This window comes from Heteronotia binoei, chromosome 8, assembly GCF_032191835.1.
Source record: "Heteronotia binoei isolate CCM8104 ecotype False Entrance Well chromosome 8, APGP_CSIRO_Hbin_v1, whole genome shotgun sequence".
Lineage (NCBI taxonomy): Eukaryota > Metazoa > Chordata > Lepidosauria > Squamata > Gekkonidae > Heteronotia > Heteronotia binoei.
In genome coordinates, this window is record NC_083230.1 from 80,607,784 (window position 1) to 80,630,578 (window position 22,795).

The 22,795-nt window shown below is 40.0% G+C and overlaps 1 protein-coding gene across 2 annotated transcripts in view; it reads right to left on the bottom strand.

Annotated features, from left to right (window-relative positions):
* Positions 1–22,795, bottom strand: part of EP300 (E1A binding protein p300) — a 124,130-nt gene that overhangs the window by 11,459 nt on the left and 89,876 nt on the right. Inside the window, exons 10-23 of one of the 2 annotated variants that reach the window (XM_060245391.1) lie at positions 22,373–22,544; positions 19,337–19,414; positions 17,379–17,488; positions 16,486–16,641; positions 15,551–16,009; positions 14,930–15,118; positions 11,173–11,329; positions 9,781–9,899; positions 9,277–9,516; positions 7,402–7,490; positions 5,015–5,095; positions 2,803–2,859; positions 2,001–2,078; positions 1,274–1,341 (exon numbers count right to left, since the gene is read on the bottom strand). In XM_060245391.1, the coding sequence (XP_060101374.1) occupies positions 1,274–1,341; positions 2,001–2,078; positions 2,803–2,859; positions 5,015–5,095; positions 7,402–7,490; positions 9,277–9,516; positions 9,781–9,899; positions 11,173–11,329; positions 14,930–15,118; positions 15,551–16,009; positions 16,486–16,641; positions 17,379–17,488; positions 19,337–19,414; positions 22,373–22,544 (2,053 nt within the window). Of the gene's footprint in view, positions 1–1,273; positions 1,342–2,000; positions 2,079–2,802; positions 2,860–5,014; positions 5,126–7,401; positions 7,491–9,276; positions 9,517–9,780; positions 9,900–11,172; positions 11,330–14,929; positions 15,119–15,550; positions 16,010–16,485; positions 16,642–17,378; positions 17,489–19,336; positions 19,415–22,372; positions 22,545–22,795 lie in introns of both variants that reach the window. The other variant, XM_060245390.1, reaches the window with a different exon arrangement.

A 22,795-nucleotide genomic window follows, 5' to 3' on the forward strand; every position in this document is an offset into this window, starting at 1 on the left:
AATCAGTCCATTCCTTGTCACCAGCACCCAATATTCAGATACTCTGCCTTGGAATATGGAAGCTCTATTTAGCTCACAAGGCAAATAACTGCTGACAGATTTATCTTGTTAGAATTTTGCCTAACATTCTTTTTAAAAAAATCTAAACTAACAGCTATCATATGTTAAGGCAATGAATGTCACAAAATGTTTTAAAAATATTTAGAACTCTATCCATATTCCCTATTACTCAGAATATTATAATTTTCTACCACAACCTGCCTTGTGTTGGCATCTAGCACAGGGATACTGCTCTAACTTAATTTTTCACTGTCATCTTTTTTTTAAATCACCCATTCTTCTACGCCGTCTTTTTGTAATATGGAATGGTAAGAACTGCAATGCTGCTTTTCAAATATAGACACGTTATAGACATACAGAATGGTATTATGGTATTTATTTCACTTTTAAATCCTTTTTTCAATGCTGTTACACAGATTTTTTTTTCAGTCAACTATAAACCATAACCAAAGGATTTTTCTCGAACTGTTTGTGTCCATCTAGGAAAAAGTCCTTGGCAAATAGCTCAATGAAGATAGGACAGAGCATAGCAACAATAAAAAGGGGGAAATTACCAGGACAAATCAAAATCAAACAGGACATATGGAAGCAGCACTCCTACAACCCCCCACAAGCTAGCACTCAAGGAATTATTGTAATAAATCCAGAAAGTTTTAATTAGGAGGAAATGCAACCAGATGTTCAAGGCTTGAAGTATCACTCTCACATTGTTTTCTGAATTCCATTTTAGGAGAGAATGCAGCTGAAGAATAAAACTTCTGGGTAGTTATGCCACAAGTTAATATCTTCCATACTTCAAAGATGTGTACGGAACTGGGCCTCCTAATTGCACCTTGTCAGCAGAAATTATCAGGCAGTTACTAACAGCTCTCGATTTCCTTGCTAGCCTTGAGAATTTTTTAAACCAGAAGTGATCCAAGATTCATAATTCAAAGTAATTTTTTTAAAAACAAAAAAACCCAAACAATTTTATGCTGGGATCATGCCCCCGATAGGGTAATATGGTTGGAGAGAGGCAACAAGGAACTTGCCAATAACCTTCTACAATTATTGACGTATAATTGTATTAGAAAAATGAGAGTATGCACTTAACATCTTCCATCTTTAATAAGGCTGTAGAGTTCTGAACACACAATTTTTAAATATGGTTTAGTGACATTAATGTGCTTTATTTTCAAGTAAGTGGTGGATTATGATGTATATCTGTACTTACTTCTAGCAGAGAATTTATTCTCTCTCCTGGTTCGTCCTGTTTTCTTTAGGCAACCATCACAGACAAAGCTGAAATAAGTGAGATAATGGTAGAAATTACTGATACAATTGAGCAAGTGTAAACAAAAACATTCTCATTGGGTTTATGGCATTCCAATACTAATAACAAAGAGATTTCAAACATTTTCCCCAAAAAATCATCACTGCCGAAATAACTGGATTTTACCAATTAAGCAGAACATTAATTTTAATGTGATCCAACACACCACCACCACCACTTGTAGTGCTATTTGCACTAAGAGGAACATATAGGCCAACTAGGACAATACTATAGGAGGAACAATGATCTTTGCCTTTTGCAACACTGGATCATGAACAAGGGAGATGATGTACACTACTACAGGCCATAAGCTATGATGGGTGCAAGTCTGATGCTACAAACTTTTGACGAGGAAATCTACTAAAACAAACAAAAAACATCTGTTTATATTAAAACTCCTGGGATCTTGGCTATGGAAAGACCTAAGACCTAATTACAGCATTCACTCAACAATACTTGATGTTTCAGATAATCTGTTAACTGGCCAATTAATCAACTGAAAAACTGCAAACCTCTGTATTAAGTCATGATGACAGGCATTTTGAAGGTTCAAATTATGGCAGCAGCAGCACATAAAAGCCTACTTATTACCCCAATACAACAAAGAGAAGAGTAGCAAGTAACTCACCCAGAAGGCCAGATTATCTCATTGTGAAGTACACAGATCTGATGCATTTTTCTTCCACATTCTATACATTCAACAAATCTTGGCAGGAAAGAAAGCATAAGTTAAATATAAAGCACTCATTGCTTGAAACAGGATTAAGGACATGTCTATGTTAAAACAATTCACAAATTACAAAACCCAAAAACAAGGCTGTGTTCAAATTCACAGATTTACTGTAGCTTTACCACAAACAAAAGATGCAACTCTTCAAATGATACTTCCACTTGAAAGAGTTCCACCTTTCCCAACCGCTCCCCCCTCAATGATTTGTGGACAGATTCATGCATGGCCCAAACCCAAGTGTGGGACTGCACAGGGATGACAAGGAAGATTATTATAGCTTCACTTTTCCTGCACGCCTCTGCTTAAAAAAAAATCAGAGCAACTCAACTGATTTCAGTGCATACACTATATTCAAAGTGGGACTGGGCACTCTACAACATAGGAGCTGGGCATGCTTTTTGAAGAATCCAATAAAACTGATGACATCTCATATTCCAATACAGGATATCACAATGTATTCTGTAATTTTTAATACTCCATCCATCTTATATTATCCTGTCTAAAATGAGTATAACTCCTCCCTGGTAGATTTGAGACAGATTTGGGATGATGGTGGGGGAAACTGGGATGTCTGTCAAAACAGAAAAAAGCTACAATTTGTTTCTTTAAATGATACATGGTGGGAAAGAGGTGTTCCTTTTTTATTTTATAAAGGATAATTAATCATTTTAAAAGGCAAGATTTTAGCTCCTTTACTTACTGTTCAGGATCCAGTGTATCATTTTTCCTTTTTGAAAACTGGTCTTTATTTATTGTGCTGAGGAGACAAACATTACAATCTTAGTTGCAACAAGAATATGCAACAAGAATATGCTCATAATTTAAGCTGCCTTACTTTTTGCGGCAGATACTGCACAGGACACCCTAAACAAACTACTTAATTTTTTAGAGGGCAAGAGGAGAGAGAGAGACTGAACTGGACCAGGTGACATTACAGTACAGGATGAAATACATTTTTATTTCCAGTTTGATCATGAAGCAAAAAACAGTTTTTCACAGATATTACAGGTGAATTCAGACAACTGAAAGCAACACACCAATCGCTTAAATATTTATAGCATGACATAGGGGCCACCTGCAGACCGTGATCATAACTTTACTATTACTATGTAGACACCTGGAAAATGAGAATAGCAGAGAGTGGCAAAAGGGCTGAACTGTGCGGTCACAGCCTACAGATCAGTTGCTTCTCACAGAATTCAGCTGCTTTGTATGTTTGTAATTCCTGGTCATCTAAATCCTCTGTCTCTTTGATAGGGGAATATGAATGCAGAGAATTCCAGAAAGTACAGAATGTCTTACTATTATTTGCTAAAATAAACTATTGCTAGAATTTAGTTTGTGATGTTTTATGAAGCCTCACTTAAGAAAAACACCTTTAAATGTTAATATACATCATTAAACAACATCTTATGACTATTAAATAGCTGGATTAATCAAGTCTCCTCATAGTGTCAATGTCCAGTTATTTTATGAGAAGACATACTATAAACTAAAGTATCTTGATTTTATTTCAGTCAAACAAAATTAGCTATACTTTAAAATATGAAGTCTGCAATCTTTATATTTTAACATTGCTTATGCCAGCATAAATGTATATAAGCACTTTTCACCTACAAAATGCCCTCTCCATTATCTGGTATTGGTTTTTCAGACTTAGCAATGAGCAACTTGGGTATCAGGCCTTAGACTAATACAACTGCTGATGCAGTACATAAGATCATCTCCAAATTCAGTCATTTATTCTGTTATGTTTCCCTCTCTCTTTTTTACACGCTCTTTTTTTATTGTACTCTAAAGAAAACACCACAGGTTCCCTGAAAATCTGATGCACAACATCTTTCTGTGGCTGTAGTTTAGTTATTGATCGCTAAATTTAAACAATCAGTAGAATTCTCTCATATTAAGCTTTTGCATCTAGTCAATACATTTTTATCCCTGTCTTCCTTCAAGTATGACTGGGGAAGGCAATGGCAAACCACCCTGTAAAAAGTCTGCCATGAAAACGTGAAAGCAATGTCACCCCAGAGTTAGAAACGACTGGTGCTTGCACAGGGAATTACCTTTACTCCTTCAAAATAATAATAATAATAATAATAATAATAATAATAATAATAATAATAATAATAATAATAATAATAATAATAATTATTATTATTATTATTCAAAGAGCTCAATATGGCTTTCCTGCCTATTCTTAGAGAACTTTTCCAATGCTTGCCCTGCTAACACTTACAGATGAACTCAGAATCCATCTCCATCCTAAGGCCCTATCTTCAGCTGTTCATAGGGGCTGCTGCTCTCAGAGCAATTAAGTTTCATATGGATGTTTTCACACACACGCGCACACAGTGAGTACATACAAATTATATAAAGACATAAATTGCTTTGAGTCATTATACAAATAATGTATTTGTACAGGAAAAGGAAGGAGTCACAGGAAAAGGCTCTTAGAACTCCATGTCTTATTGTAACATATAGAAAAGTAATCTTCATTTTCAAATTTAAGTTTGCCTCCATTTAGTTACTTGCCTGGAACAATTCCTTTCAGCTGAGCAGACTTTTTGATCTGCTGCTTGAACCAAAGATGATGTAGGGAATGAATTGGGAGACCTCTTTGCAGGCTGATAAAATTCTTTACAATTAGCCTTGCACATTTAATACTATCAACAAAATCTGGACTTGAAAATATTTTTTGCTTGTTTGTTCCAAAATTCATAATTTGGTCGCTTACTGAGGTTTTCAAGGGCCTCAATTTTTTCTGCAACTGGCCCAAGGCTTCATCATTAAATAAAATATTTTCTATAGTTTGTCTTCCTTTTTCTTACATGCTGTGGATTTTAGACTACAAGAATAACTGAAGTTATGACATTACAAAGCTGCTATTAGAAAGGAGACACACAGCTACTCACGTTTGAGGTTGTGATGGGTCATCCCCCAAAGAAACGCTCTCCCCTTGGATTTCGTTGAAGCACTTCTCACAGAAATGATACCTGTCGGCAAGAAGGCCATATTTGGGTGAACTGTTCCGTCCACACAACACAGCCCAAGCCAAGCAACGGAGCCACCAATCACAGCAGGCCAAGGAGGGGGGCGGGAGCAGAGAGCAGGTCGTCAACGGCGACAGGGACATTCAATGATGAAGATTTATGGGACCCAGAGTGTTTGGTTTGGTTTTTTTTGGGTTGGTTTTTTTGCAATCAAAGCCAAGTGCAGACAACGACAAGCATGAAGGAGAAATAAAAACACATACACACACAAAGAAATGGGGATTTGCAGGACGAAAAACAAAAAACACAGAAGCAAGACAGGACAACACAAAGCAGAAAGCCAAGGCAAAGCACAGATTAGCATTAAATCTCTCAAATGGGATCACAAGCAGCAAATTATAGCAAATAAAAAGAGTATTCAATTTTAGTATACCCTTGCCCTCTTCATTTCAACACTCAACGTCACATAAAGCAAAGTATCAAAATGAAGAAGAAAAAGGGTAAGAGCAATTGCTGCTCCAACATCAGTATAAGGGTAGCAATTTTTTTTTATAAGAACATCTGCCAAGAGAGGGCTGGAAGGGGGTGAAAACAATCCATCTCGAGAATGCTCAAATATTGATAGACCAGGCTTTTTCTCTCCTGAAGTGGCTATTTTCAACATCTGTTTAGAACACCAGTAACTATATGAAACAATTTCTACACAGTGATTTGCAATCTGCCAAAATGTTAGATACTTTTAAGGCTTATGAGAACACGCTACACATATACTGCATTTTAAATCTGCAAAGTACGGATGAACATCAATTTAAAGGGGTGGGATAGGCAGTAAAGGAATTCCATCTTCATCTGAAGAGTTTTTACTCAGGATGTTTTCTCCCCTCAAGACTGTATTGAGAATGCAGCCTCTCCATTTCTAAGCAAGTTAATTTGAATGCACAAACACATCTAAACAAAAGGAACAAAACAAAAAACAACAACTGACAGCATTATAAAGCAAAACAAAACCAACACTATGGATCTATAGTTTCTAAGGAACTCAACCAATCCCCCCTTTCGGTTAAGTTTCATTTGTTTACTGGAAACAATGACAAACATCTGTTTAAGTATTCAGAAGTATAGCCCAGATCCAAAGAACATGGCTAGTTACACATTTACAAGGGGATTTCTTAAAGGTCATGCATCTCAAAAGCAAGGGGAATTTCAAAAGCAGCAAGTGTTACAGGATAAGAATCTCCTGGATTTCAGTAAATCCTATGACTAGCATACCTAAATCATAGGCCATGCTTAGAGAAGCTCTCTGGACCTGAGCTCACATCTAGACAGAAGCCTCTTTCCACCAATTTGACAATACTATTCTGTAGTTTAAAACTGTTTAAGTTACAAAAACACATGAACATTCATTCAGATTTGTTTAGAGGGAACTGACGGCATTTCACAATTCCAACAAAACCTTGCCTTGCAGCAACATCCCTGCCCCCTCCAACGGTAGGGGAGGGAAAGAAGATGGAGGAACACATCTCCAGCTTAAGAGTTCTCAACACTGCTTCCTCCCACAAGAAAGCTCCAAATAAAATCTTCCCATTTGAAACATCACTAACTGCAAGGATTATCTTAATTAACTTAAGAAACAACTGTTTCTGAGGAAGATAGCAATTCTTGAGAAAGAGAAACTACCAAGATAATGCTGGTTGCACCTACAAAAGGATAGTCTTCAGGCAGTTCATTCTCGTATGCTAAGTCAGCTTCCACTCTAGAGTAGAACAGAGTGGGCAGAAAGTAGACTGTATATCCTTAGCAGGGTAACCTGCTGGAATTTGTGCAAATGATGCTGGATGAGGTAGAGCTTGGTGTGCTCCAGTCAGACCAGACAGCCCTCCCCTGATCTAGCAATTTAACTCAGAAATATAACACTATTTAATGACTATAGCTTGGGATGCGACAAAGAAAATACAGCTCCCTCAGAATGATATTGAAGACACAAAAGTCAGTGATCTCAAGATGTAAATATGCATGTTTAAAGAATGGTCTGGAACCATTACTGTAACCACCCAATATGCTGACACACTGAGATGCAGTTCAGGATGGAGGAAAGACAAAGGGCTTACTGCAACACCTTTGAACTTATCAGTAAATACGTACAAAACATAAATTAACATTCTAAATTTGAAACATGGAAAAAAGACAAATGATTCAATGGAGCAATTCGCTAGCATAAGAAGTGATCAGGCTGTTCACTGCTATAAGGGCATGTCCACTTTTGTCTAATGTATTACAGTGGGCACAGCTCTACACCAAGTTCCTCTTACCTGTTTTGGTAACTGTAATATGTAGCATCTCTTGGGATTGTGCATAACTGTTTGCCATAGCAACATAACGTCTGTGGTGAAAACTCCAACTGCAAAAAAAAAGATTTTATAAATATTTGTGTCAGTACTGGGCTGTTCATTTGAGATTTTTGCCTAGCTGAAAGATTTGTTCGATAACTCACAACGTAGTTGTCTTACAAACAGACAGACATCTTCAGTTCAACAAAGTAATGTGCAAGCTTAGCTGTTCTTATGAAGACACACTTATCTTTTTACTCTTATTTTTCTGGACGACTAAAAATATTCAGGCCCACAGTTATGGTGGGGCCTCTTGGGGCCCAGCCCCCACTTCTTGTAAAGGCCCCCTGCCTCCCCACCCAGTCCAGGCCCCCTAAGCCAGCAACAGAGGGCAGAAGAGGACACAGCAGCGGGAGTGGAGAAGCATTTGGGTCTGGTGTGAGGGGCTCGCTATGGTGGCCATGTGGAGCCAGATGCGGTGCTGTTACTGCAGCTCTCTGTTGCTGAACTGGAACCGGGTTTGGGGCCTGAGGCACTGCTGAAGTGACGTCAAACCCAAACCCATTTCTGCACCTTCTGTGCTTGCAATGCACTTTCAACTGAGTCTGATGGGTAGGAGTGTGGGACAAGAGCCAGGCTTGGCCAAGGGGGAATTTCTCTCAAGTCAGAAAGAGGAGCTCCAAAAGTGTCACTAGTTGCTGGGCAGGCCTGTCTCTGGCAGTGGGAACTTGACTGGGAATAGCAAAGAGAAAGCTAGCTCTGGACTAGCCCCCCGCCTATGACTCTGCTGGGTGTGTGTGTGTATTTGTGTGTATCTGTACACACACACACACACACACACACACACACACACATATATATAGGAGGGGGGGCAGGAGAAGGCTGGTGGAAAGGTTGTTGCTGTATGGGAGGAAAGTGAAGTCTTTACAGAGCCACATAACCTGGCTCTGGTTATGTGGTGGGCAGAGGGTGGGCACCAGAGGGGAGCAAGACCTCCCTCCAACTGGGCTAGGAGCTAAAAGGAAATCTGAATCCTCCATCAGTCAGCAGGCCAGGGAAACGACCCATGTGGAACGCCAAGGATGGGCTGCCTTGCTTGAGAAGTCTTTTATTTCTTAGCATTTCTTTCTTTGGATACCACCCCTTGAACAGCTTAGCTTCATTTCTGGGGCTATCAGCCTGGTCAGCAGAGATTCCAGTGATCTGGGGTGGGGAGCCAGTGCTTTTAATGTTGCAGACCATGCAACACTAAATTTATTAATTAAACTTAGAGTAATTCAATTAACTTTAATTTAATCAAGTTTGGTTAACTGCTCCCCAGACCAAACCCCCTCCCCCACATCTGGCTATGGGCCTGAAAATATTGTGTTTCTACAGCATCATACTGTGTCTTGGGCAACAATGTTTTGTATGGTTACTTGTTAATAACTGCCACCAAGCTCGGTATTGCTACAAATGAAAACATCTTAAATTAAGTCTTAATATCCCAAATAATGTGAACATCTTATATATGGCTGCTGACAATATTTGACACCTTAATCAGCTCCGGAATAAAAGTAAATCTACAATTTTAGAGCACATTACATTAATGTAACTGAAATACAACCATCAAAGTCCTTGTACTTATTTTCCTGTTGTGGACTGTAACTCTCCAGTGATATTCACAAAAGGGAAAGCTAGCCCTACAAGCAATTTTGCCGGGGACAAATAAAGCTGTAGGCAGAACACTGGCCATCCCCAAGCATCTATGTTCAAAACTCAGAACTGATGGGAAGAAATGTTTACATTTATGTATTTAAATTTTTGAAACAAACTGCTATAGCATCTTGGGGTTCAAACTCTGAGGCATTTCCTCACCTTTCTTCCACAGCAATAGCCAAGGCTCTGCATAACTGGATCAATTTCCTGTTCAAACACCTCTGCCAGCTTGGAACAGTACTTATACACCCTGGATGTTTTGCGGTTGTAAAGCCAGGCATTGTTGAACATGAGCCAAATATCATCAACATATTGCCAAGGTTCTTGGTACTGTCCTGTATCAAGTTTCCTCTTGATGGTAGAAAGATCCATGGGGTTCTTAACTATATCAAAGTAATCCTACAGAAAGAGAAGCAAAATGGCAACAATGACATTAGAAGACTAAAGTACAAGAAAACAGTAAAGAACACATGGATGATCAAATTCACTCCGTCCTGTAGTTTTTGAGGTAATCTTGCTCTAAATGAGACCTCTCCTGGTTTCCCATCCCAATTCCTGACTTTTAACTGGGGGACGAGGCATGGACGGGCAAAGCTTTACTACAGCTTAGTTAAGCACAAAAGCCCTCTGCAGTAAGAGAAAATGCTTTTGTAACAGACTTACAGGAATTCCTAGTAGTTGGGGATCCACTGGCTGCCGGAAGGGAAGGGATTCTGGATCCTGACGGTAAAGTGCCTCCAAAGTTGGCATAAGTGCCTGCCTCAACTCTTCTGGCTTGAAAACTTCTCATAAGTAAATGCACAAGATGAAAAAGGGGGAGAAGGGTTAGAAATCTGCTGTAACATCAATTACATACATGTGACATTCCTCTGTAATATCTCCACGTAAGTGTCCAGTCCTGGTATGATACAACCTGTAATTTGATAAGGCTGGAGGCAAGAACTGACTACATTCAAACATTCACCAAACAAAAAGTGTTGCTAATAGTAAATTCACAGGCATGCACAAAAAGGAGTTCCTAAAACTTCCAGTAGATCTTTTATGAAGATACTGCATCACAGGCTTGCCAAAGGTGTGGGAATGGGAACTGAAAACTATAAAACTTAAAAACTTGCTTTTGCAAAGCTATGGAGCAACAGCTCCTTAAAACTGTCATTGAAAAGTGGATGGAGGAGGTGAGATGGTTTGGTTCTTCTCCCCACTCCACCCCACCAATCAGTGCAACTTTTGGAATCAGGGCTTGGATACTTCAGAGCTATGTCAAGGCTATGTTGCATTGCACTCCACATTTTCTCCCCTTGCAGCAGAATTAGGTGAGGTAAAGAACTGCTCATTTACCATCACCTAACATGCAATTCTATGGGGCAAAAGCTTTATAATACTTTTGTTAGAAGGAGTGTGGGCACAACTTAAAGAACTTGCTCCTTTCCCATGTCTATCCCCTCCTCAAAAACAGTACTTAGGACTCCTGTCCCATTAACTTGTTTTGGAAAGGAACAAGGGGAGGCAAGAAACTTATTCCTCTCTCCATACACCCCAACAACAGTGCTGGAAGACTCTCTCCCAGCCTATTCTTAAGAGAAACCTTAAAAGTAGATCTAAACCCAAATCTAACCTGGAGGGGGGTATCCTTCAATATATAGAAACCTCCCTTCTTGTGCCTAATCTCCACTGTACTATTGCCATTATCCTTTGTAGAAAAAGCCCATTTGCATAGTAGAATACACTCCCTGATGTCACCATTGTTTCACACAGGGCTTTTTTCAGAACAAGCCCAACCGGAACTCATTTGCATATTAGGCCACACCCCCTGACACTAAGCCAGTTGGAACTGCATTCCTGCTAAAAAAAAAAGAGGAAAGCCCTGCTAGTCAGTCACTTGATTATTAGAGAACATGAATGCAGCACTTCACAGACCTGCCTTCCAACCTGTGTTTCAGTAGACAGCTCTGTAAAAGTCATAACTATTTATGTTACCAATGTGTTAAAACACATGCCCAATTTTCAGATTTAAAAAGTTACTCTGCTTCCCCTTGCGATAGGCAAACTACCTACTTTTCCTCTTTGACTGTCCTGAAGCTGGTGAAGACTGAGTACCGGGAGTACTCGGTCTTTCCTCCTCTTCTTTCACTTCTGACTTCATCTCTGGTTTCTTTTCCTCCTGCTCAGCTGGTTCAGATTTACATTCTTCTGACATGGACTCTATCTTTACCTGGAAAAAGGCAAGGCATTTGAGCAAGAAGTCTAGTATGACTTTAACTTGTACCTCTAAATAAAGAAAGCAGCATTGTCTGCTCCTCCCATAAACTCTGAAGATTACCTTCCCCCTACACAATTTATTTTCATTCAAGACAAAGGGACATTCCTATTATTTGTAAGGGAAAAATCATGAACCTAGATAAACACATGTTGCACAAGCCTACAGCATGAACAGAAGTTGAAAGACCTATACTTAACTGTGGTCTTCCAATATGTATACAGTGAAAGTGACCTACATTAATAGTTCTCACAAGTTAATATCCACATAAAGAAGAATAAAGAGACTGGATTTAAACCCCCAGCCTTTCACTACCCAAAGGAGTCTCAGAGCGGCTTACAATCTCCTTCCTTTTCCCTCCCCACAACAGACACCCTGTGAGGTAGGTGGAGCTGAGAAAGCTCTAACAGAAACTATTCTTGAGAGGAACAGTTCTGCGAGAACTTGTGACTGATTCAAGGTCACATCAGCAGGTGCAGGAGTGGGGAATCAAAGCTGATTCTCCGAGATAAGAATTTGCACACTTAACCTCTAGATTAAACTGGCTCTCTCAAAAGCATTAAAGTACTTCATGTAGGTGTCACAGTCTGGGCAGCAAACTACATCATGAGAGGGAGAGCAGGCAATGCAAAACAGCTTCCATAAGCCTCTTTCAGCTTTTCCTTCTAGTGGACTTCAGCACTGCCACCAGGAAAAAAGGTTTTCCCCCTTCCTTTTGGGCTATCATCCATCCTTTTCTTTTTAACTATATGTTTTTCTTATGGGACCTAACCAACTCACAGTTACTTAAGAGAGGGAAATGGCCCTTAGAAATATGTAGAAAGTGAAGTTTAAACATTACACAAAGACTATTTTTTACTAAACACTTTTAAAAGAGCATCATTCTAAAAACGTGAAGTAGCTTACACACAAAGAATCATAAAGAGCATTTTGGTAAGAAAACAAAACAAATCCAGTAAGCCTAACCAGACTTTTCCCTGTTCTGGCAGAATTTTAAAATATCTGCTTTCTTTAGCTCAGTTTTATTCCTTTCACAGGTTAGCTTCTTTGAATGAGCCAATTTCTCCAAAAAGATTTTCACCATTAATCATTTCTTCTTTGTTCAGCTCTTCCTACTCACTACTTGGTCTCTGGTTCCTCTTATTATATGTAGTTTAGGTCTGATACATCCACTCAGATTTTTACTGGTCAAGGGGTACCCCTACAGTTCCATGCTCAAAATCTGAAGTTTCATTTCACCAGAAAGACACTTCTGTTTTGGTTGCTATTTCTTAAGACCATCCTTATGAACTTTCTGCCTGAAACCACTTTTAAAAATCACCCCCAAGCACCCATTTTTACAGTATAAATGTAATAACCAAATCCCAAAGGATAGAAACTGTTCTATTCCTTTGAAATAGTGCTAAGGAACACTGTTGCATAGTTAAGCCTGAAAAATAAAAGCATCCCATGTTTCCCATTCCTCAAACATGTAACGTATAGAAGTGAGCAGTTCTATACAAGCATCCAACTGTAAGTACCAGAAGGCCTAGAATAGGGGTGGCCAAACTTGCTTAACATAAGAGCCACACAGAATAAACATCAGATGTTTGGAGCCGCAAGACACAAACAAATATTACATACACATCTTTATTAAAATTCTTAATACTTTCTTTGCACAGAAAAATAAAATACATATGTATGCACATTACAACATGACCATGCTAGAAGGAGACTTTTTAAAAAACAAAAGTTGAGAATAACAGTCCCCGCAAGACCAGCATAGGGAAACGTTAGGGAATTATTTTTTGGCACCCACGGGAGAAAGAAACACATATATACCATAAAACCCACCAACTATTGTTTGTATCATTATGTATCTCTCTTTGCCTTGACACCAAGGCTAGTAAATACAGCTCCTACAAGAGCTGTGAAACTAAGGAGGAACCCTGCATTGCCCTTTTTATCTCTGTGCCTCCTTCCAGTGGCTCCCCTGGCTCTTGCACTCTCTTTCTCTGCTCTAGGCCTCTGGGCAACTTCTGTGGTGGTGGAGAAGAGCTTGAAGCCTGCCTATTTCTTTCTCTGTTCCCACTTTACACACAGCAGAAATAGTTACCTACTTATGGGTCAGTGCTCAGAAGCTAAGGTCCCAATGCTAAGCACACTTACTTGAGAGCAGGCCTGCATTAAGTTCCTCTTTGACCTCTGGGAGCCGCACAATATGTGTGAAAAAGCCACATGTGGCTCCTGAGCTGCAGTCTGGTCACCCCTGGCCTAGCATCAGTGAACTGTAACAAGAATGCTGCCTCATATTCTTCCTTTAACACTTCTTGAATCAGGCCTCCCAGACCAAACTTAAAACACTTTGCAGTTGTAAACTCACATAGCACAGACAAGAGACTTGTGCATAAAACACACAAAACCTTAACAATTTGAGGTGCCCCATTTTGATTGATTTTTTCACTAAGTCCTCTCCTTTTCTCTTGTTGTTGCCTGGCATGTGCTGGACAGCCCCTTTTTCAACTGCACAAGGCAAGCTATGCATGCCCTGCAGAGATCTCAATTCTCTTGGATTCTCAAAACAATGCAGGGAATCCTACCATCTGCACAACAAAAGCAAATTTAAGTAAAATGTATGTACTGTCTGTACCTGATCTACAAGGTTCACAGGGTAACTAATTCTGTAAGGCTGGAACTCAAAAGACCCTGAGTGAAGTCTCACATTCTTTTACTGGTAGAAAAGAGCAAGAGTCCAGTAGCACCTTAAAGTAATAAAATTTGTGGCAAGATATGAGCTTTTGTGACTCATTGCTCACATCTTCAGATACAGCTAGAATGTGAGTTCATCTGTCCTTGTATCTTGGAAAGTGTCAGATGCTGAATGACAACAGCAAGTAAATGACAACAGCAGCTGCCACACATTTTGTTAGTCATTAAGGTGCTCTAGACTATTGGGACTTTGTTCCAAAGACCACAACAAACTTCTTTATGATAGCTTCTAACATTTGAAAAGAGTGAAAACCAGTTCAATGTTTCTTATACAACTGCACATTAGGACTGTACCTCCTTGGTGCCACTCAACCAACTAAAGAATTTCTAGGGCTGAGCTACTGGTTGCTAGCAACTAATCAACATGCTTTCTGGCTTGGGCTTTGAGGGTCTCGAAGCTACATGACTGCACATGGTGACAACTCTACAAACTTCTGCTCTTTAAAAGAAGAGGAATCCAATTCTACCACCACCACTTCCCATACAGTGCAGAGTTTCTGCTTCCATCTGGAGAAAATAGAAAACTGTTTTCAGGTTAGCCAGATGGTTCAAGAATGTCTCACCCTTTGTCCTTACAAAGACCTTGCTGATTCCCAGATTCCTCTGTGAGAAATGCTGGTGCAGGGTTCCTTTGGTCAGTTAATATCTCTCAACCTAACGTATCTCACAAGGTTGTTATGGGAATATATTGAAAAAAACAAAAACAAAAAATGCCTTATGTAGGCCATCCTGAGTGCTACGGCAGGGCAGAAATCTTAAGAATTAAAACAAATCACTAGACACATCTAATGAGCATGTTCTACTCACCTCTGGTTTCTCTTCCATTGGAAGATCTGTTTGTTCTGACTCCTCGTCTTCCATTTTAACCTCCATTTTGATTTCAGGCAATGGTTGCTGTTGCTGCTCAGGAGCAGCTTGCTGAGAGTTCACATCTGCACTGCTGGTAGATGGTGGGTTCGATACCTGCCCATCTATGCTTATCCCTGGCTGTGAAAGCTAGGGAACAAACCAGAAAATCCAGATCCTAAGTAACAACTTCACAGCCAATTTAGTCTTTATTTCATTTTATGCACCTAACTTAGACAGTATCTTAGGCATTGCATTCCAATATGAAGAGGGGATTTACAATTAAGATCTGTCAACATTAGTCCACCTAGTATAGTGTTCTTTAACATTCTTCTCCAAGCTAACCCCGTACTGACGATACTGAACTACATCATTTATGGAGCACTACACTCCCTTAAAATTCTACTATACAGAACATAGTATGGTTTCTGAAATAAAGTGTATTGTTCTGTTTTTCCAATGCAGTGCATGCCATCACGTTTGCAGAGTCCATTCTGTCACTTAAGCTGTATACTAAGAAAAGTAAAAACCAAGCTTGAACTTTTGCACTTAAGAATAGGGAGGTCATTAAAATTTCCTTACAGGTGTTGCAGGATGCTGAGGCTGAAGTGGTGCTGTTGGGGTGGGCACAGATGCAGTCGTGCTCTGTTGTGAAAGAGGCTGCTGCGGCAGCTGCTGTTCTGCTGAAGGGGTAACCGAAACCGGAGGCTGCACCTGTGGAGTCAGTTGAGCCTGGGGAGGTGTTGGAGTCTGCCTCTGAGGAGGATGCATAGTTTGTGACTGTGGAGCAGATGGCATTGCTTGGGGGACAGTGGTAGGAGCAGTGGCAAGTGTTGCCTGTGGTGGTGCTGGTGGCTGTTGCTGTTGAGATACCAGACCTGGAGGTGTATGATGAGGGGTAGGGGTACGACTTGGTACTGGAGAAGGAGAATTTCGATGCAAAGTGGGCTGTGGAATAGGGGGGCAGTGAACGTGACCTCCTTGAGAGCCTGATGCCACCACTGGAGAGTTCACAGGACAGGAAGAGCTCGTCATTTGTGCCTGGGAAGGAAAATTAGACCTCTCAATACCTGAACAAATGACACTGGACATCAGCAGCTAGAGACCCCAGGGACAAATCTGACCCCCTGAATATAACCAATCCACACACACACACACCCGGTAGCAGAAAAGGCAAAAAAAGGTGCAGAAAGCACAGTGATGGCATTGGAAGTTGTTCGTCTATTCTGGAACAGCTAGGGGAGAGGCACTGGCACTTTCCATTCCCTCCAAGGGGCTCTCTGGTAAAATTAGATGTCCACCACAGGTTACACAGATGTGAGCAAAACTGACTATATTCCCAAGAAGATGGGAGAAAAAAAAGGTATTTGCATAAAAGATACTGCTCCCCTTTAGACACCTAGACAAACTAGTTAGTTGCATGATGGGCTAGTTTCTTTTTTAAAATGTCCCATTTAATCTACCACACATAAAGAAGTCCATATTCAATTAAACTTCTCTTAGGAGCAGAAACATACTTGAGAAGTTGGTGTCTGATTGCCAGGTTGAGACATAGGTGTGCTTGCTGCACTCATTCCTGGGGATAACGCTGGGAACTGGTTCTGCTGCAGGAACTGATTTTGACTGGAAGGCTGTCCAACACCTGACTGTTGCATACGTGGGGGAAATCCCATCTAAAAGAAGCAGCATTTATTATAAATAAAATAGTGCATTTATCCTCCTTTGTTGCCAGAATATAGTTTGACATCATATTTCCAGGATAAAAAAACACCATGCAACCCCTTATCTTCAAAAAGTTGCAAAGCATACTTGCTTGGACCATACAATGGCAGTGCTGAGGGGCAACAGAGACAGGCGCTGGTCTCTTTGTTAGTCTTCTGGGATGGTTGGCTGCTGTGTGAAATAGGATGCTAGACTAGATTGGTTGTTAATCCGATGAAGCAAAACTGTTCTTATGTTAGGATAAGAATTAGTCTGGATACTTCCTGGCTTGTTTGGTGTAGTGGTTAAGTGTGCAGACTCTTATCTGGGAGAACCGGGTTTGATTCCCCACTCCTCCACTTGCACCTGCTGGAATGGCCTTGGGTCAGCCACAGCTCTCACAGAGCTGTCCTTGAAAGGGCAGTTGCTGTGAGAGTCCTCCCAGCCCTACCCACCTCACAGGGTGTCTGTTGGAGAAGATATAGGAGATTATAAGCTGCTCTGAGTCTCTGATTCAGAGAGAAGGGCAGGGAATAAATCTGCAATTCTTCTACTTCTTCTCAGCCCTGTTCCTCAGAAACCTCCAATTTCTGAAGAATGTCAGAAGCTAAAACAGAATCAGCTCAAGAAAGGGCTATGTGAAGGAGTCATATCTGCATATGCACACATGCGCACACACACAGGATGTCAGACTAAATAATCAACTGACCTGACTCATGGTCCCTGCTTGGCTTAGCTGCCCAGGGTGCTGAAGAGGAGGAGCTTGCCGGGGTCCAACTGATGGCATCTGCATGTTCATTGGGCCAAACTGATTGATTCCTGCATATTCACACATTGAAAACAAAAGGTCAAGCTGATTAGAACATTTAAACCATGTCACATGTTAACATGTAAGGGTTAGAGGACAGAAAAGTTTTAATGGACAAGATAGGCAAAAGATGAGTTAGGGATAAACAGTATAAACGCCATTTAGAGAAGAATCAAGATGGCACCAAAAGTTCAAGAGGGGTGTAATTGCGAGTAGTTATGGAAAGTCTTTGAGACAAAAAGTAAGAATTAGAAAAAGTAAAGGTATATGCAAATCAAGTGCATAAAGGTAGGAAGTTTTGAATGCAAGACCAAGAAGCTGAAGTAAATGAACTCAGAGTGAAAGAAAAGGCAATCATTGGAATATTAGAGGGGAAAAGTCACTTAGCATAGGCATTCTGAAACACACCAACAGGGAAAATACAGCAGAAAAAAATAAGAAGGAAATAATAGGGAACTGACCGGAGTATGGACAAAGGTTACAAAACATAGGAAGGAGAGGGAAGATCTTGAAGACACTAAGGAGAAAAAGCAGCAAGATTCTGGCAACTGTCTGGGGGTAAGGAAATAGAGGTGTCAAAGATGCCTTAAGATGAGAAGATCCTGCAATAGTGAGAAACCAGTATCTCTGACAGGGAAGCATAAGTGTGTCAGGATCTGAGCAGGAAGATACGGAGTTCTATTTTTGCACATCAGAGAGGTCAACAGAAAACCAAGGTAAGAATCTGCCAGTAACACTGAGATGAAGATCAGACAGAAGGTGAGAACAGCTGAATGAATATTAGATAAGAGAACCAGTTAAAGCATACAAAAGAAGCCATGAGAGATCAAGTGGAGAAAGTGTAAAGGAATAAAAATCACAAAACCAACAGCCAAGCCCTGCTGGCTTCCTTTTGAAAGGGGGAAATAGTTATGACATTTATGAAGAAAGCCAGAATATGAAAACAATATTGAAACCCAAGGAAACCAGCATTAGAGCATAGATGTGTCAAAGACAGCTGGGCAAGTCATGGAGCATCAGTCTGAAGAGAAACTTAACCAGAATTGCACTGAAAATTTTTGTGGGAGTAGTTTAACAGCATGTAACATTGGAAGGATTGATATAGTGACAAGAACAGAATTAGCTATAAAAACACATTCAATGATCACAAGAACTCAAGAGGACAGGAACTGATTGGAAGAGTGAAGACAATGGCCATTCATGGCCAGGAACAGTGATAGGGACTGCGACAAGCCAAGCCAAGAAAGAAGAACTTAAAGAATGGAACTGTAGGTAAAAGGATTTACAGCAGACATTAGTACAGTCTTTAGCTGTTCAAGAGTTGAGAAAGTAAACCTGTGGAAGTCAGCCAAATCAGTCAGAAAAATGGGTGGACAGAATAGGACAAGAGCAGCATCCAGAAATAAAGCAAAAAAAATAATAAAGAAAACTAGACTCAGCAGCAAGGTGAGATGTAGAGGAAGAGGAGCAGAACTTAGAATGGTCAAGTTGGTGCATAAGATATATTTACATTAAATCCTATTGGGAAAAACAACCATTGTGAAGAATGCAAACTATTTTCTTTTCTGAACTGATCTGAATACAATTCTTCCTCAACAGGCTTCAAAAAAATATACAAGACATCATATAATAATGAAGCTGAAACTTTCCTCTGTATATATGTGTTATGCTGAAAAACCTCACAATGGTTTCCCAAACCTCATATCTAAGTCTGTAAAGAAATTGCCATTTGTGTTTAAGGAAAGAGGACAGTTATTGCTGTAAAAGCTCCATAATAGTACATTATGAAAGAAATGTTAACTGGTTAAAAGAGAAATGCCAATAACTCAAATTGTTCAAAGTTTTCTTTAAACTCTCACCTGGTGGTGTAGGCATGCGATTCACCATCTGGTTTGGCACACCAGCACGAATCATATTTGGATCAGGAAGAGGACCATCTATAACATGGATGAAAAAACAAGGTCAATGAACTAAAACTGTTTTTATAAAACTTAAATTTACTATCTTTTACTGAGGAGAAAAAAACCACTTACTTTTGATATCCACAAGCCCTAACATTTAGCTATAAGAACAAGGACGGGAATTTAAATAGTTGTCTTAAACTTTGTTGGTCTTAAAGATGACACTGGACTCAAACTTTGTCCTGCAGTTTCAGACAAACATAGCTACCCACCTGAATCTGTTTGGTTTACTTACAACTGCTTAAGACACACAAAATTTTCTGTCTTGCAAACTGTCTACTTAAATAATATCCTAGTATTCATAAGAGTTCAAAAGGCAAGCAGATGCAACAGAGTATCAAAATGGAAATGACAGGCTTTGTTGGAGGGACTGATTCTGTATCTGATAAAAGCTATCCTTAGCTATAAAGTTACTGATTACTGTTCTCCTATTTTGTTGGGTTTTTTATATGTGCTTAATGCTACTTTGAGTGAAATTAGGTCACATGCTGAAAATGGGTAAAATTAGATCTTTTAATAAACCAAAGCAAACCGTAATCCATTCCAATACCAGCATTCAACATAGGACAACGCAAGCGTAGAAACTGAACTTTCCAGAAAAAAAAACGGGAATTCTTACCGTGAATTCCTGTTCTTGGTAGAGGCAGAAGGACATGCTATATCCTTTGGTATTATCACTCCCATCGGAGAAGGTGACAAGAACAGCTTTTAGGGAACAAAATCTCCTTAACTCCAACCTAACATTCCAGCTTGAATAAATCGAAGGCTAAACAGAATGGAAATTCTAGAAAACCCTATCTAACTTCCTCCAAATGTAGCTTGCCATCCAGAAGAATGGATCAATGATCTCAAAATCTGACAGTGGTGGGCTGAATGCCCTCATGTCTTTTCTGAGAACAGGAATTCATGGTAACCCCCCCCCTTTTTTTTTCTAAAATAGGCAGGCATTCCATATCCTTTGGGATTAAGAGCACAGTATCCCTGTAGACAGGCATTCAAATGAACAGTGACATTATGAAAGCAAGACTTTTGCAGGAATCTCCTTCCAAAGGCTGTCATTGTGCAACACCTAGTGAACAACTGCACAGATGTTCATGTGGGTGCTTCACATATTTTGCCCATAGAAAAGAAAACCACAGAAGCAGCTAGTCCCTTAAGTGAGTGAACGAGGACACCTTGTGAAGTGGTTTTGCCTAACACCCCGTATGCCATCTCTACACCTTCCTTCACCCATCAAAACATAGATGTTGACACTTTTGAGTGTTGTCAAAAGGTTATTAACAAGGCTTCAGCACTTCATACTGTTCTGTCCAAGTTTCTGCCAATTTTGTTCTTGTGGATAAATTGGCTAGGGATGAAAAAAGAGAACCATCTCCTCAACTACAAGAAAAACTGAACTGATTTTAGTAGAGGTTCTTAAGACCCAACTGGAAAGCAGTGTACTGTGGAAAGCTTAATAATATACATAGTATATTTTCTCTCACCCTTCCTTAAAGAATCTCAGAGCAGTATATACTGCATTTTATTCTCACATCCACTCTGTGAGTATGTTAGGCTGTGACTGGCCCAAAGTTGTTCAGAGAGCTTCACAATGGTTTAGGTAGTCAGAACCCTGGTTTTCCACACCCTAGTCTAGCGGTCTGTCTAGGACAGCTTCACAAGACAATGCAAGCTCCTCTGAGTCACAAGGTGTATGGCCTTAGGATGAAGTTAATAGGACACTCTGCCTTGACAGTTGTATCACAGAACAATGGGAACGGGACAATTGAAGTCTGCAGACACTTTCTTGTCCCCTTGCAGGAAGAAATTTGCCCCCTCTACCTTGTCAACTAAGAGTTTCAAGGTGAGCACGGCCTTTAAAAAAAAACTTGGTTGGCTAATGACATGGTTTAAAGAGATTCTGTCTGGAGTTCTCTCCCTATGTTTCTCATGAGTAGTCTTGAATTTTAGTGGTCTTATTCTTTTAGGACAAGACTTGAACCACCATAAATTAGGTTGGAACTGTAAATCCTCTTACTGGAACAGGACAAAGTGTGCTAACATTTGTGTCTGGAATTGCCATATAATTAATTCATTTTGCAGTATTTTTACTCCTTCTCAGCCTTCTTTTATAGGGACCTAGAGACATGTCTGGTGCAAGGGGGGGTATCCTCTGTCTCACAAGTGCCCCTGTTACTCTATCTTCTATCTTATCACCTTTTGCATCCATTTACTGTGAGTATGCTTGTTCCCTGTTAAGCTCAGGCACAGGAGAAGCCAGGACAGGCTCAACTCATTGGTATGTTGCACAATATACCTGCTCCTCACAAAAACAGAACTGGTACAAGCTTGGCTGGATAACAAGACTGAGAAATGGAGGGGATTGCTGCTGCTACACTTAAACAGCTTCCCCGTATCCTGCTGTCCTGGACAAAGATGTATAAGAAGCAAATAGGAGCCACTGGAAAATTCACTTCCATACAACTGAGACTGGAGACTGCCATTTCTAAAAGGCTGACATTTTCTTGGAGAAGTGTAATATGTCCCTTTTTCATGAAATATCCGGAAATTAACAACATAGTTATCAATGAAGTGACTTTGTATTTGCCAAAAAGTTACTAAGAAAAAAAAATGAATGAAAATGTCAATATAGTAGCTTCACATTAAGCACTAAGTGGACCACTACTGTTAAAGGCTGGGGCAGCACTAATGTCTACAACTAGCCAGGGATGGTAATCAGAGAAACTTTTCAGTTGTAAACAATGGTGCAGATGATACAAAAAAGCAGAGCTTCCTCACTCACTGGTGGACATCATAATAAAGAATACAGATCTCCATAAATTATATTGCTGCAAAGAACTCTCTTAAGTATATGTTCTTTGAAATCTTGAAGCTGGTTAGGAACTAAAGCTTTTAGTATAAATCATATTAACGGCCAGACTATCTGGCACTTACTTGCTGTCATCCCAGGTTGTGGCTGCCCCATAGGTCCTTGATTCATGGGAGCTGGTGGCATTCCAGGGGCATTTGGTATCATGCTCTGCCTCTGCAGTCTGGTTCTCCTCTTTTCCTCTAGTTCCTTCTGAATCTTATAAATCTTCTCTGCTAGTAAGTGGTAATACTCTGCCTGCAATGGGAGAAAAATTAAAGAGGCACACAATAAGAATACCTGACAAAAGTGTATTTTTGGTCAAAGAGAAGATAAGAGAACTTATATGGGAATGGCCCAAGTGGCAAACAAAACATCTACTTGTAAAGATGGTGGTGTGGCAGTAAAGGGGGGGGGATGTGATAACTGAGGGGAGGTGCCAGCAGTAGTGATGGCATTTGCTCTCCACAGAAACAACAACATCTCAGTTCTAATTGGCAACATCTTCC